This window comes from Anopheles nili, chromosome 3, assembly GCF_943737925.1.
Source record: "Anopheles nili chromosome 3, idAnoNiliSN_F5_01, whole genome shotgun sequence".
NCBI classification, from domain to species: domain Eukaryota; kingdom Metazoa; phylum Arthropoda; class Insecta; order Diptera; family Culicidae; genus Anopheles; species Anopheles nili.
In genome coordinates this window covers 4,613,937-4,627,486 of record NC_071292.1, presented here as the reverse complement: position 1 = coordinate 4,627,486, position 13,550 = coordinate 4,613,937, and the positions used below count along the sequence as shown (strand labels likewise).

The following is a 13,550-nucleotide window of genomic DNA, read 5'->3' as shown; positions in this document are numbered from 1 at the left end:
GAGCCAGAAGTAGCTGATGTGCTGCAACGTTAAGTCTAAAACAAATGTGCAATCTATATTTCCTAGGGACGAGCGATCGGTGTGAATTTCACAATAAAAACGGACAGCTATGTTTGGTGGAAAAAGCTATTTTTCGAGCGAAAGCTGCACTTCTCGACGACTAACGTTTGGCGATCGAGTTATTTCATGCTGGAAGTCCTTTTTAAGCTTCGGCTCAGCTCTCCTCTAAAGCAGGCAAGGTGATCGGTGCGCCTTGTTTCTAAAGCTACGCGTTTTTGCGCCGCTTTTGTGATTGTTTTGTTATCTTAGTAAAATGCTTAGTAGCGTTAGGTTTGATCGCCACACCGTCTAATTTGCAGGTGTTTTTTTTGTCTAACAAAAGCTTAGCTTAAAGCTTTTAAGCTCGCTTTAGTCCGCTGATTACTCGTCCCGCTCGTGCTCGAATAAGTTAACAAACCGTTGAAGTTGAAGCATAACAAACGAACAAAGGCTAACTGATAGCATTAATGAAGGCTTAGCATTTCGCCATCCTTTCGAGAGGCGCATTTAAGGCTTGTTGATTGATGCAAAACTAACCATTGTAAGGATAGCGCAGCGAAGGCGCGCACCCAGTAACAGAGTAACCCTTAACAAAGTAACGTATTAACTACCGGATGCATGTTAACATTTATCGAGAAGCAGAATAATAATAGCAAAGTATATTTGAAATGTAACTCACTTGCACCAAGCAGCCAAACAGACACATAACAAAAAACAAAACAAACCGCGCTTAGCCGCGAAATATTGTACGGAAATATTACGATACCTAGCAAATGGCCACTGGCAATTTGATCGGTGAGCAATTAATCAGACAATCTGGCTACGGAAAACCTCTTTCAGCCAGCGAACTAAACCATTTTAACCGCCATACAAGTGCAGTAAGTCGAGATGGTCGCAACTTTTTTTGTTTTGGAAGAAACAAACTAATGCGCACACGGCACGTGCATACATACTCGTTTAGTAAAAACCAAGTCAAACATATTCGATGCAATAATATTACTCATACTCATAACCAACAACTGCATGTAGTAAACGCAGCGCATTAAGCAGGCAGCCGTATTAATCTCTGTAGCTTAGAGATGTGCATTTTTATAATTATCGATGTTACACATTTGCTCCCGAAAGTGCTTGCAGCAGTACCGGGACGCGACACTGTTTGGTCTCATTCGGCGTCATACTCGTCCTTGTTGTCTTACTCGAGACCCACTTGTCCCACAATCCGATGTGGAAGCTGTATAGACACTCAATATCTAGCCATTAGCATTGCTGCTTGGCGGTCAAATGGAACGGGATCTTTTGGGTCTCCACGCTCCAGGGACTTGCCAAGGAGTTATACCAAAAAAACCATAGCAAACGCACTATTTGAATTGACTGTTTCCCATGGCGTCGTGGTGCAGCGCAATCAATGCGCACACCGAAAAACGCGATCATGGGAAACCGGGAATTGGTGAACGTAGTTGTTGAGTCGAAACGGAAACTATTTATTACGTACGTTGGTGTACGCAATCACGCTAGCATTATGATTACAAACTACTACAAAATGGTTCCGATTTCCATACCGACGCATATAAGGAGTGACTCCCCACCGGTCTTTAAATTGGGGAGGTTTCGCAGGAAGGAAACGGAATCGCCTACGGGAGCCGAATCTGCGAGATTCCTGGCCAATGTCGGGCTTGTTCGAGGGCGAAGGTTTCTTGTGGGGTTGTGGAACACCGGACTGCCGGAAGGAATTAAGTGATAAACCCACCAGCGGAACGGACGGATTTGAATTGTGGAGCGTCCGAATGAACGGGTTGTACATAAGCATAGTGAATGTCCTTGCGCGAACGGCAGCAGGAGGTTCACCAGGACCGCTCTTTCGGGGGCGCGAGTTGGTGTTGGTGTAACTGTACGTATGTGTGTAAGTGTGAGTGTTTTTAGGCAATCTTCTAGTTAGTTGTTGAGAAAAATTATACATTTCCCACACTGTTCCACTAGACGCAGCTGCGTTAGATGAAAGGGAATTGATGAGCAAGATGAGCAAGCGATGCGCTATTTTTCTTCATAGAAGAGCAAACGCAGCAGGCCGTGGAAAACGTTTCAATAAATGTATTTGAACGATTTTTTTTACTTTTAATTTTCTTTTTTTCTTTTTTTTTGTTGCATTCTTTATCCTTTTGCTCTTTGTTTTTTGATTGTGTTTTTTCTTTTCGTTTTTATTATTTCTCTCTTTTGTCTTAGTTGTTCACAAACTCTCACAAAACAAACAAAGACAATCAAAGACAATGTCTTCTTATGAGAAAGGCGGTAGGACTTTCGCTATCACAACCCGCAGCCATCGTGTTCACGACTCGGTCTCGGAGGGACAAATGGCTGCAGGATCCTCGCTGGCAGCTAGAACACACAAAAAACGGTGCTGTGTTTTATTTGAATTCCGTTGAATTTGGTTTATTCGTTTCATTTCGCGTTTGTTTAGACGGAGCTATACTTTCTTCTCTTGTGTTCCGTTTACTTACGAACGATTTCCGGTGTGCTGGAATGTACTTGTTGTAATAGATGGACGATCGGGATGGTGTGGGAGATGATGTAAATCGTGCTTGACGATGAAAACCGTAACCGAAAAACTACACTTTCTATCTCTATGTGCCTTGTACGTAAAATACGAACACACGTTTCGAAGACAAAACAAAAAGCAAACATTTATCAGACATACACACACGTTTCATCATCCTTCGAAAGTTTCATCGCACCTGAACTTTCCTCCCACCCCGGGGAGGGGTGTTGTAAAGGGCCATCTTAGAGAAGGATTTTCATTTTTCCACTTGTTGTAGCATTAGCCCATCTAGCTAATAAAGAGAAAAAAAAACACATATTGAGCTAACATCAGTATAGCAGTTACAAATGAGCAGCCGCGTATCGTAAAGCGTAATCGTAATAAGTTCCAAAAGAAAAAAAAAATCCCATCGGTCATCCAAACAATCGTTCTATCATTATTAGAGATGTTAATAAGGTGTGTTGTGGAGTAACGCGAGTAGCAAGTAGGAGCAACTCTGTCCACATGATTGTTGAAAACAGAAAACATATAAAACACCACTATCGTTAGAATTTGGAACGTTTGAACTGTTGCATCGAATATCGGAAACGTTGGACGGTGGCGATCGTACTTTCGCCTCCGCGCCAGAAATCGTGCTCCACAGGACATGGCGGTTGGGTTCGTCTGGTGAAGCACACCGTTTCGTTCTTATCGTGACACATGATTACACACTCATCGACTGATGCTTATACGATTAGTTCTTTGTTTCGAAACGATCGCAACCGCGATCTAAACTCTTGTACATTACGAATCGGAGCACCCGATGCCCGTGGTCCGCCCCGGGGGTTGCATCCGAGGGAAACGACAGTATCTTATTGTGACACATCACATGTGATTGAAGCGATCAGGACATCCGGACCCTTGGCTGGTGCGCTACCAGCTCTGGCTGGACTTGCGATGGCTTCGGGCCGGTGTTTCTCTTTCCTATCACTTTTGTAGGTTTAGCGCGGCGACTCCGGCCGGCACGGCTGCTTTCCTCTTGGCCAAATCCCACTCTTCTGTCCCCTCGTTGGAACGAAAGAAAAAAAAACACAAGAGTTGGCCGAAAGGACACGCGAACTGGCGAACAGTAAACTCTAGAGAGCAAAGATACTTATTGATTATACTAACTGTGTAAGGTGTTTCATAATAGTTAATAAAAAAAAAAAGAAAACTCAATCTAAGTGAGGGGAGTGATTTGAATTTGTTCCATGAAGGCACGCTAGGCAGGGTCAGGGCTAGGAAGATTTGCAGCTATTGTATTTGATGTGTAACAGATAGATATGAACACTAACAGGATAGCAAATACCGTAGTTTGGTTGGCAGGACAGTACGTAGGCAGGTACGTAGGTGGTTTGATGCGTATCGCACGTGGCGTTGCGCTATTATACGAGCCCATTTGCAAACTGTTAACAGCACACGCGTGTGAACGAACCCATCTATATATTGTGTCCCTGAAGATTGTCCCGATGGAAGATCACGCGGGACCGCCGTTTAATGTTGCACCGTCTGGGCTCTTTTGAAGCGGAAGCAAAAAGCTGCGAGAGGAAGAACATCCGTGCCCTTCGGACGGGGCGTAAACGTGTAAAGAAAGTCCTCACAAAAGGACACAAACCAAACCTGTAATCGTGTAAACTCTCCACCTAACCCCAACAATAAGAAACAAATGTTGTTGTGATGAAAAGAAACATTAAACAAAGTAAAGAATAAAAGCGCTACTGCAAGTCAAGCGAATCCGAGTCGAAGAAAGAATGCCTCTGGGAACCGAGTGGGTCGCGTCGTGTTTATGCTGACGTGCGTTGGATCAGTTCATCGGACTTGGACGTTTCGTTGTCGCTTTCTTTCCTATATTGCAGCATCCATCGGTTATCAGTTCGCGCGAGCTGCGGGCATCGAGACTGACTAATGCGCCCGTTAACCGGGTCACCGTTTCAGGTCAGAACTCGGTCACGGTCAGCCGTCACTCGAATTCGCCAATCCAATCGATTGAATGAAGCACATGCGAAACGATTTGAGTTTGCGAGCACCATATATTGCATCACGCGTTATTCGTATTTCTCTACTTTGATTATGCATATTTCCCGGTACTTACTCGGGAGTGATAAGTTCCTCTCTCTCTCTCGTACTCAAGAGAGATCGGGAGAGAGAGCGACGATACAGGCCCCCGTGGCCTTCGTAGATTAACTAGCGTAGTGTTCCCGTGTTTATCCCATTTGCGGCTATTATCACCCGGCAGGATGCTTGATATAAATAGGTATCTTACGCAACTGTACACAGTTAACTAGCTTGTTTCGATCGCGAGCCGCGCGATTACCTGCACTAGTTAACCGTAAATGCACTAGTTAAATACGGTAAATTGTCACTGTATAAAGGATCCCTCGAAACAAAATAAGCGCATTGCCGCGCATTCAATCTTCTAGTTACAAAATCACGTGCATCAACAGGTGGGTCAATCCCATGCCGGAGTGTATGCAGTATAACAGTTAACAGTACGATCAAAACGATGAGCCTTTGGAGCAAGTGCTAGGCTTTGGGTGCGGACTAAAAGGTGTCCGATTCCTTTGTTGGATCGCGGTAAGGTTTTGGTCTCATTCGCTCCCGATCGCGGCGGCATCCCGCCATGGAAAGCTGTATCACTTGATCATTTCGATGATCATTAAGCTAATGGCCGATCCGCACGCCAGTCCCACACCAAGGAATGCGGCCAACATCGACGAGGCCATCTCTTTTTCGTGCGGATCGACGACACGTGGTGCGCCAATGAGCGCGATATTGGCAAGATATCCGTTCGACAGGGCGAAAGCGGCCATCAGCACGATGAACATGTAGTCGGAGTGGATCATCACTGGGAAGTTGTGCCGCGGTGTGATGTTGCAGAGCAACATCGCCGGCACGAACGCAACCCGCCCGATCGTGAGCATACCGATGAGGATGGAATTGTTCCATGGCTGGGGACAAAACGGAACATAAGCATTAATGAATCATGGGATAGCCCAGGGATCTGGAGAGAGACCGTTACTTACCCACTCGAAGATTCCGGCGAAAACGCGCCCCAAATAGTCACCCGTGTTGAAGAGCAGATAGTTCACGACGGGCAGGAAGTAGATGTCGTTCCACGGTCGCCCATGATTTTCCGAACCGACCAGCACCGTCACGGCTGGGTAGATCGACAGTGTGGTAACGAACACGAGCCATTCGGAGAACCCGTACAGCCAAATCTTCCGCATTACGACCGGGAAACGTGGCTCCAGGCGAGTACTAAGCCCCCGTGCAGTCGGATCCGCTTCCAGCGAGCTCTTCATGAGCGTCTTCGAGCTGGTGTAGTACTTGAAGAAGAGCGTCTTCGACATGATAATGTACGCGAACAGCGACAACAGAAGCACCAGGCAGCCCACGATGAAGAACACGAACGCCGTCGTGGACGGATTGCTTGCGAACGTGAGCGCTATAAGGTCGGCCACGGCGGAGAAAATGCCACCTAGCGCCTGTCCGCTGACGGCGGCCGTCATGTAATGTGCGCTGAATTGTCCCGCGATGCCGAACAATCCACCGGTTAGGATGGCCGAAAAACCTGCCAAGAAAGTGGGAAATGAAACGTTAATGCTTAGTCTTTGGAACAATCGAGAGAAAGAGCCCAGAACTTACTGTTGATGACGACGACGGAGAACATCGTGAGGTTGAAGAACGCATCTTGCCACTGGTCGGTGTCCACCCGCACGAGGGCCGTCGTGCCAATCATGATGAGCAGCATCATGACGAGCGATCCGTTCATGCGCACGTGCAGTGGGATCTTGTGGCCAATGCAGGCGTTCAGGATGAGAAACACGGTTCCTGGGAGTGCAGCGGCAATGCTTAGATCGGACTGGAACTCTAGCTGGCGCGGTGTCAGCACGGACGTATCGTTTGAGGACACGTTGCGGAACTTGTACTGCCAGTACTCTTCGGCCGTGACGAAGAAGTTCCACGGTACCATCGTCGTCATGCCCATCAGGTAGAATACTACGTAGGTGAAGTGGAATTTGTCCGATGGTGCGATCCGGTTGCCGGCACCGATGACACGTGCCTCTGCCGAACGCTCCTTGGTTACGTCTGGAATGTTGCTGCTCGAAGCATTTATCGAACCCGCGAACGTATCATCCAAAAAGTTGTCACTTTCCGTCTCACGATCGTCGGTATCCTGCAGCAGGGGTCTCGAGTTCGTTGCGTAATCCATTGCGTTATGGCGTCCTTACGCGGGCAGCTTCCGTTTCTGGTGTGTAAAATGCAATTTCCTTGTTTTTTTTCCTCGCCGTACACGTCGATGCGCCGTTCTATCGCCCGTCGTTAGTCATCAATGAGGCGCATAATTCTGCCAACGCGTGCTGCACGATGAATGCCTGCTGGCTTACAACAAAGGGGCAGAAAGACGGTCTTGTTTGTGTGGTTTTCACTTCGGGGTCTCGTTTAAGCGTTGCGTACGATTGAACGATACTGATAACAAACAACACAGCACAACGCCCACCCCCTTCCAGTGGACGTGATAACGCAGGGCGCTCGGTACGACTTGGTTACGGATTTCTCTTTTCTCACCGCTGCACCCTGCGTGCATGCGGGCTGCAATTAAACACGATGCACCGTTGCTAGACTAGCGGACGGGAGCACACAACAAGACAAAGCAACTGGACGGGTGTTCCGTGTACCAAAACAAACGACGTTCGTCAGCTGATCGAGCCCACAAGAAGCAAAAAAAGGCATAGACCAGAACTAAAACACGCTTTATGGCAACTGGCGCTTAAAAGGCAACTCGCGAACACGTTTTACATATGAATCATCTTTTACGCACCATTTTCAGTGCTTAAAACAGAGCTAATTCGATTAAACTATGGATTGTTTGTATCGTTATGCAGGTCAGGTTTCTTTTTGCTCCTATCGTCAACAATCAGTTTGACGTTTCGAGCTCATGCTGTGAGTTTAGCAGCTACAGTGACGGACACTTTTGATCGATAGCACAGGGAAAAGTATGAATAGCAGGATATTGCATAAAGTTTGGTTGACCAATTGATCACGATGCTAAAATAATTTCATCGTTTGTCTGAAAATCCTCCTGCTATGAATAAATATCGCATACACAACGTGGTGCATAAGCATAGCAACTGACAGCACCCTCGATGATTCGTCATACAAATACTTGATTATAAACTTAGTAGGTGGTCTAGTGAGTTCCAAAATAGAATATTTTAATGCTTTACAGTATTCTTGAAACAAACTGAGCACATTTCTCAATCGTTGCATCAATAAAAACATCGAAAATATCCTCCATCGTACTGACAGCACTTGTTACCTTGCGTACAAAACTACTATACGATTAAGGACATCTTGCAAGCAAGGCCGTTGAATATTTCTCAATAGAGTATTCAATATTAAGGATGCAATGACTTTAAATGGGAGAAACCAATGACCAGGAAGTTTTCACAAAACACATAATACAATATATATCTCAATATATTATATTAGAGCGACATAACATCCGCAATGCATTTAGCGTAAACTCTGGCACAATGCAAAGTAAGGATTCGGGTGCTTACGGGACATGCCAAGGAAGATTGTTCACCAGCGTCCTCAGTTATTGTACGTTGCGATAACCGTGAGACGAATGGACAGAACGAAACGACCGCGCCGATAGCAGCATTAGAACGCGAAAGTCGATAATGCCAGCCGGCCATCAATTCCTTCGCCAATTGATATCTGATCTTCATCCGTTTCGTCCTTTGTATGCCCCCGCGGAACCGTGATGCAGACGAACGCCCCATAAAACACAAACAGTCACTCACTTGATAGCTGCGAGGGAAAACTTTTCCCTAACCCCATCGATATTGTATCGCGGGAGATGGGGTCCTCCACCCACCCATTGCTAAGGGCGGCATTGTCACCAATTCTTCCAACTTATTGGCACCAGCAGCTCGAGCAGGAGTCGCAGTTTGATTAATCGGAATCGCGATGCTTGCAAACAAGTGGTAATAAATAAAAGTTCTGCAACCAGTTGGCGAGCCGGAACCGGACGGCACGGACGCACCGAAAGGGCGGCAGCAGCAGCGACCCAAGAGCTGGTAATAAATTTAAGTTTCTTCCCATTCATCCACGACTTCCGGTGCCGGTGGAACTGAGAAGAGTGGAACATTTCCCGCTCACTTCCGAGGCGCGTTATTCCGATTCCAATTGAACGAACGCAATCGGATGTGGACGGGTTGTCGGGGCATTCTTTTTGTCTTCTTCGCGTTGCGTGTCCTTCGAGTGGATTCCACCACCCACGCCAACCGGAAGTAGAGTTGAAGTGGCAGTTTTTCTTCGACTTCGACAGCTCCGCTTCGGGCGCACTTTCCTACGCATTGTCTCCGGGCGAACTTTCTTTCTCCGGGCACCAATTGACGTATTTTCGTGTGGAGACGAGAACGAGGAGTAAGAAAAGACGAAGGGCAAGGAGGAGGAGGAGGAGGAGGAGTAGAAGGAGGAAAAACTTCGACCCATTCCCTCTTCTTTCCGAAGGTAAGGACGCCCGGACAGACGGTGAAAGTTCGCGCGGTTCACGATCGCAAATTGATGTGCATCCTTCCGGGCAACTCGTCCCATTTCGTTCGTCCTTTCTGTTCCTTTTTTGTTTCACTACACACCGACGGGCCATCGCTCAAGCTCGCACGGTTTCGGTCCGGGAGTCTCTCACAGAGAAAGGGGCTGACGTGAAATATGGAGCGGAATTTCGAAGCCCTAGCCGCACGGCGAGTCCACTGCGCCCTTTTTTATTATTATTCACTCAACTCTCCCTTTCGCTGTCAAATAAGAATTGCATTACCATCGAGCTCATGAAATGTGATCCCTACCGTTCTCCGGTTGGGACTTTTGATGGAAATGAAATTACAGGAATATTGAGCCCTTCCCGGTGAGCGGTCGCAAGTGATGTATGCGAATTTGAACTCAACTGTTCAGCACGGCAAAATCTTCTATCAATACGCACCAAAAAGGAAGCCCCTTGTTTATGACGTTTATTACGCACAAACGGTGGGTTTTTCGGGAAACATGTGGCTTTTCCGTCACTGAGGGAAAATGCTCAAAGCAGCAACAAAAGTATACCCATTTCAATTAAAGTTTCATTACCGTCCCGGTTGCTGTTGGAGCAACTCCTGCTAACGGTTGATCTTCGCCACGAGGTTCGTAAAGAGGGATTTTTGGAAGCTTTACGGTAGGGAGCTTCGTTGGTTAATGCAGATCCTCAAGCCAACGTTTATGACTTCACCGCTGGCAAACGGTGAGTGATGTTAATCCCCATCCTCAGCTCGATCTAGCCGCGTTTCGTTAACGCGAATTAAACACCAGTAAATGTGGTCCGCTATTAAAATCACGCCATTTGAGCGGGATCTAGTTCGGTGATTGTTGTGTACGCAATTTCTGCTCCTGCGAAAGGACAACGTTTGCTTCATGCCTTCTCACACGAGCTCACCGATGATGGTAATCGAGCGAACGATCGTAAAGATGAGGATCGTTTAGCAGCGAGGGTCTCGTTGTCCAATCTGGTGTGTTTAGAAGGGAACGGGTCTTGAAGGAAAACTCACCTCCCCCTAGAAAAGGCCACCCGTTGACGAGGGAAGCAATATTGAAAATAAAATTTTAAACTCCAACCCATGTCCCCACGAGCCGCATGGCTTCGTAGTACCTGTAGCGATGGTGTTTGAATATTTTATCGCCGGTTTTTTTTCTCCCCCTCCGAAGCCACGGAGTCCCGTTTTCGTTTAACAGAGCTTTCCCCCGAACGAGAGGGTGAGTTTAAAAATCCTCCGTGTGTATGTGTGTGTGCCCGCCATTTTGCGATTTTACGACTAGAAACCCTCGCTCACGGCCTGTCCCGCGGGTGGGATAGCAATTTTCGAAGGATCACCATATTGGTCCCGGGTCGGTTGTCTTCGGTAACGGCTGGCACGGGTTGGCCTGGTTGTGGATTAAGATTCTACGGGGAGCTTTGAAGCGATTTGAACGCGGGCATATTTTTCATTCGCCGGCAAACTTTCCACTGGAACGGACGGTCGGGCTTTGCAGGACGTGTTCGACAACGTTTTTTTTTTACGATCGAGCATCGCGTAAGTTCTGCAAACTAATCAGCAGTACGATGGGGAGTTCCAAACATCACGGTTATGGTTTTTGTGCCGGGAAGGAATCGAAAAACGTGTCCTTTAAGGATTGCTTTTGACGTTTGTCTTTCGGCAGGACAAAGGATGTTAAAGTTTTGTGCTTTTCTTGAAAGAAAAAAAGCCAGAGCAAAACGACGATGGACGATGCATCGTCTGATGGCTACTTTACGGAAGCGCCTTACGAACTGTTGCGTCAGCAACTAGCCGCAAGCGCCACCACAAAATAAGTAAACGTCCATCAAACGGTCTCAGCCTCCGTGTGAAGCGTCTTCTCGTGTTGGAGAAGCAGCGGTTTGCTACGCTACAAAAAGAGGGAAAAGCAAAATCCGACCTCCGTAAGCAGATGCAGGCGAAAGTTTCCCTCCTAATGTGTTTATCTAGCTTCGGCAGGATGCTGGGTCCTGCTCGAGAACCGGGTGCTTTTCGCATTTTCCGAGGTGGCAAAAACCAACCCGGCCAAACGGGCCGGCTCAAAGCGGTCAAAGTTTTCTAATAGATTAAGACTGCCCGACCATAAAGTTGGGGATCTTTCTTGCTCGGTTGGGCCGAGTTTGGGCTTTCGGGATGGGTCGGCAAATCGCCGCCTCCCCTTGCCAGCGGGGTGCATTTGCTTGTGGTGAAGATTTTAAGCTGCCTCCGACCAGTGCCAGCTGCCTGTGCTCCACCGCAAATGAGCTGCACTCATGGCGCTTACGGGTGGTTTAAGTGGCATTGCACTCGTTAATGATTTTTCTCCAATGAAATGCAGCTTCTTTGTGGGGTGAGCTTTGGTAGGGTGTTTGTTGGGGGTGGATATTCCACACCAGCACGTGTAGTGAAAAACAGAGAGAGAGAGACAGAGAGAGAGGATGAGGTCACTCTGGAGTAATGCACACTATCCGTTGCGTTAATCCTTTAATGGTTGGTATTATTTCGGATATAATTTCCATTTGCAAGCAGATGAATTATTTGATTACCGTTGAGCCGGGAAAGCGACGCCATTTCGGTGGCACGGGACCGGATTAAAAAACGTCCCCTTTCGAGGTTGTTTATGTGGTTCAATTCAATTTGGTTTCGTGCTGATTAAACCAAACGTGCTGCTTGCTTACCGGTGAACTGGGCTAAAACATGGAGCTATAAAAGAGAGAAATCTAGTACGAGTACGTGACAGAACTTCGGCGGGAAAAATAATATAAGTCTCCCTATTTGCAGGCGCAAAGGGAAGTAGATAAAAGAAACCGTGCTGCTAAATTTATTCCTTTGTGCTTGCTTTTAATAGAGTCCATCATCGCTCAGCGGGACCTACGATGTTCCCTACGCGGAGCTGATTTGAAAGTTCAATTGCAGAAAACATGGAAGCAAAGGAGAGTCCGGATTATGCTGCACGCCATCCCACGCCACGATGCAGTTTGAATCGAACGCGATTCCGCAACAGCCGTAGCACTTTTTAGCACGCTACCGGTTGTCGGAAAAGCGCAACGAAGCAACGACAAAAAAAATTAACGAGAAAGAGGAAAACTAAAGCACTCCCAGCGCATTCATTTTCATTCTCTGGTGCGATTGATTTTGATACTGCACGCCGGCTCGAAAGCTCCCCCGCTTGGCGTGCGGCCGATATTGGAAATTGCATTCCACGCGCACATTTTCCGAAAGGATTATACCCGTGTTGAGGGATGTTTTTTTTTTCGGAGTTTTGAGGGCGAAAAATAGCACACACTTCAAAAGGAGTGCTCGCGTTTCCTTAGCAACGAGTGGTAGGCCGTGGCGCAATATGAGCATTGATTAAGCCGCATCTCGTACCAACCAATTGGTAGCCGGTGGTCAGCAACGGAAATGGCGCGTTTGGCGCGGAAAACGAAATAAAACTCGTTATTGCACGGGCTGTTTCCAATTTCGAGCACCAGACCATGAAAAGAGCGCTACACTTGTGTGATTTTTCGATAGAACCGGGCGCATGATATTCAGCGCAAATTCGGTCGCGGTAATGGCCGCTAATTAAACAAGCTCGCGTTCCAAACGGGGGCGCCTCTTGACAACGATGCAGGCTTGAGCGAAATACTCGTGTGCCTGTTGTGGGAAATGGAAAAGGCACCTGATCGAACGCCCGAGCGACGCGCCAACAATACGCAAATGTGTGCTCAATCCGTGCTTTTCTGAATGCTGAAGAGCTTTCCCGCTCTCGAAGAAAGTGTAAACAATTTTAATGAACTATGTGTGCGCGTATATATGTGTGTGTGTGTGTCGGTGTGTAGCGATTCCATTTTCCAGCGCCGTTTTGTGGTGGCTGGTGTGTTATAATGGAAAACCATACAAGCCACACCAGGCAATCGAATCCATGGGTCGAGGCTTCCCCGGAACGGAATGAGCATTGCTTCGGGACAATTCCTCCTTTTGCTTTTCCACCTTATTTCCCACCCGAACACCAAGGTAGTAACTTCTTGATTCGGTATCGGTGTTCTGCTCCAACGCCAGCGGCATTTGTGCAATTTAAATGCTCGTCGGAGAAGACAGCAACAAGCGGCTCAGGTGAGAATAACAAGCAATCAAACGAAATTGCTTCTGAATCTGCACAAATGCCAGAATCGAGCCACGGTCGCCACGCGTATGCGGTGTATATGTGTGCCGGCTTCTCCCACACACATACCCGGGGCTGCGTTGGAGGCCGTGAGGCAGATAAAGTCAAAAATAATACCTCCCAGCAAACGACGTTAATTAGAAATCACTCTCAAGACATTTTCAGCTCCTCGCAGCGTGTCTCAGCATACTTCCGCCCGGTGTTTCGATGGTGGAACAGAAAAGCTCACGGTTGCATTGATATGGTTTGT

General features: G+C 47.3%; 1 protein-coding gene across 1 annotated transcript; it reads right to left on the bottom strand.

Moving 5' to 3' along the window:
• Nucleotides 1-4,615: 4,615 nt before the first annotated feature.
• Nucleotides 4,616-6,803, bottom strand: LOC128725717 (equilibrative nucleoside transporter 2). Its single transcript, XM_053819482.1, has 3 exons — nt 6,236-6,803; nt 5,614-6,161; nt 4,616-5,538 (listed from the first exon to the last, which is right to left on the bottom strand). The coding sequence occupies exons 1-3, from the start codon at nt 6,801-6,803 to the stop codon at nt 5,224-5,226; spliced, it is 1,431 nt and encodes a 476-aa protein (XP_053675457.1). The 3' UTR covers nt 4,616-5,223.
• Nucleotides 6,804-13,550: the final 6,747 nt, after the last annotated feature.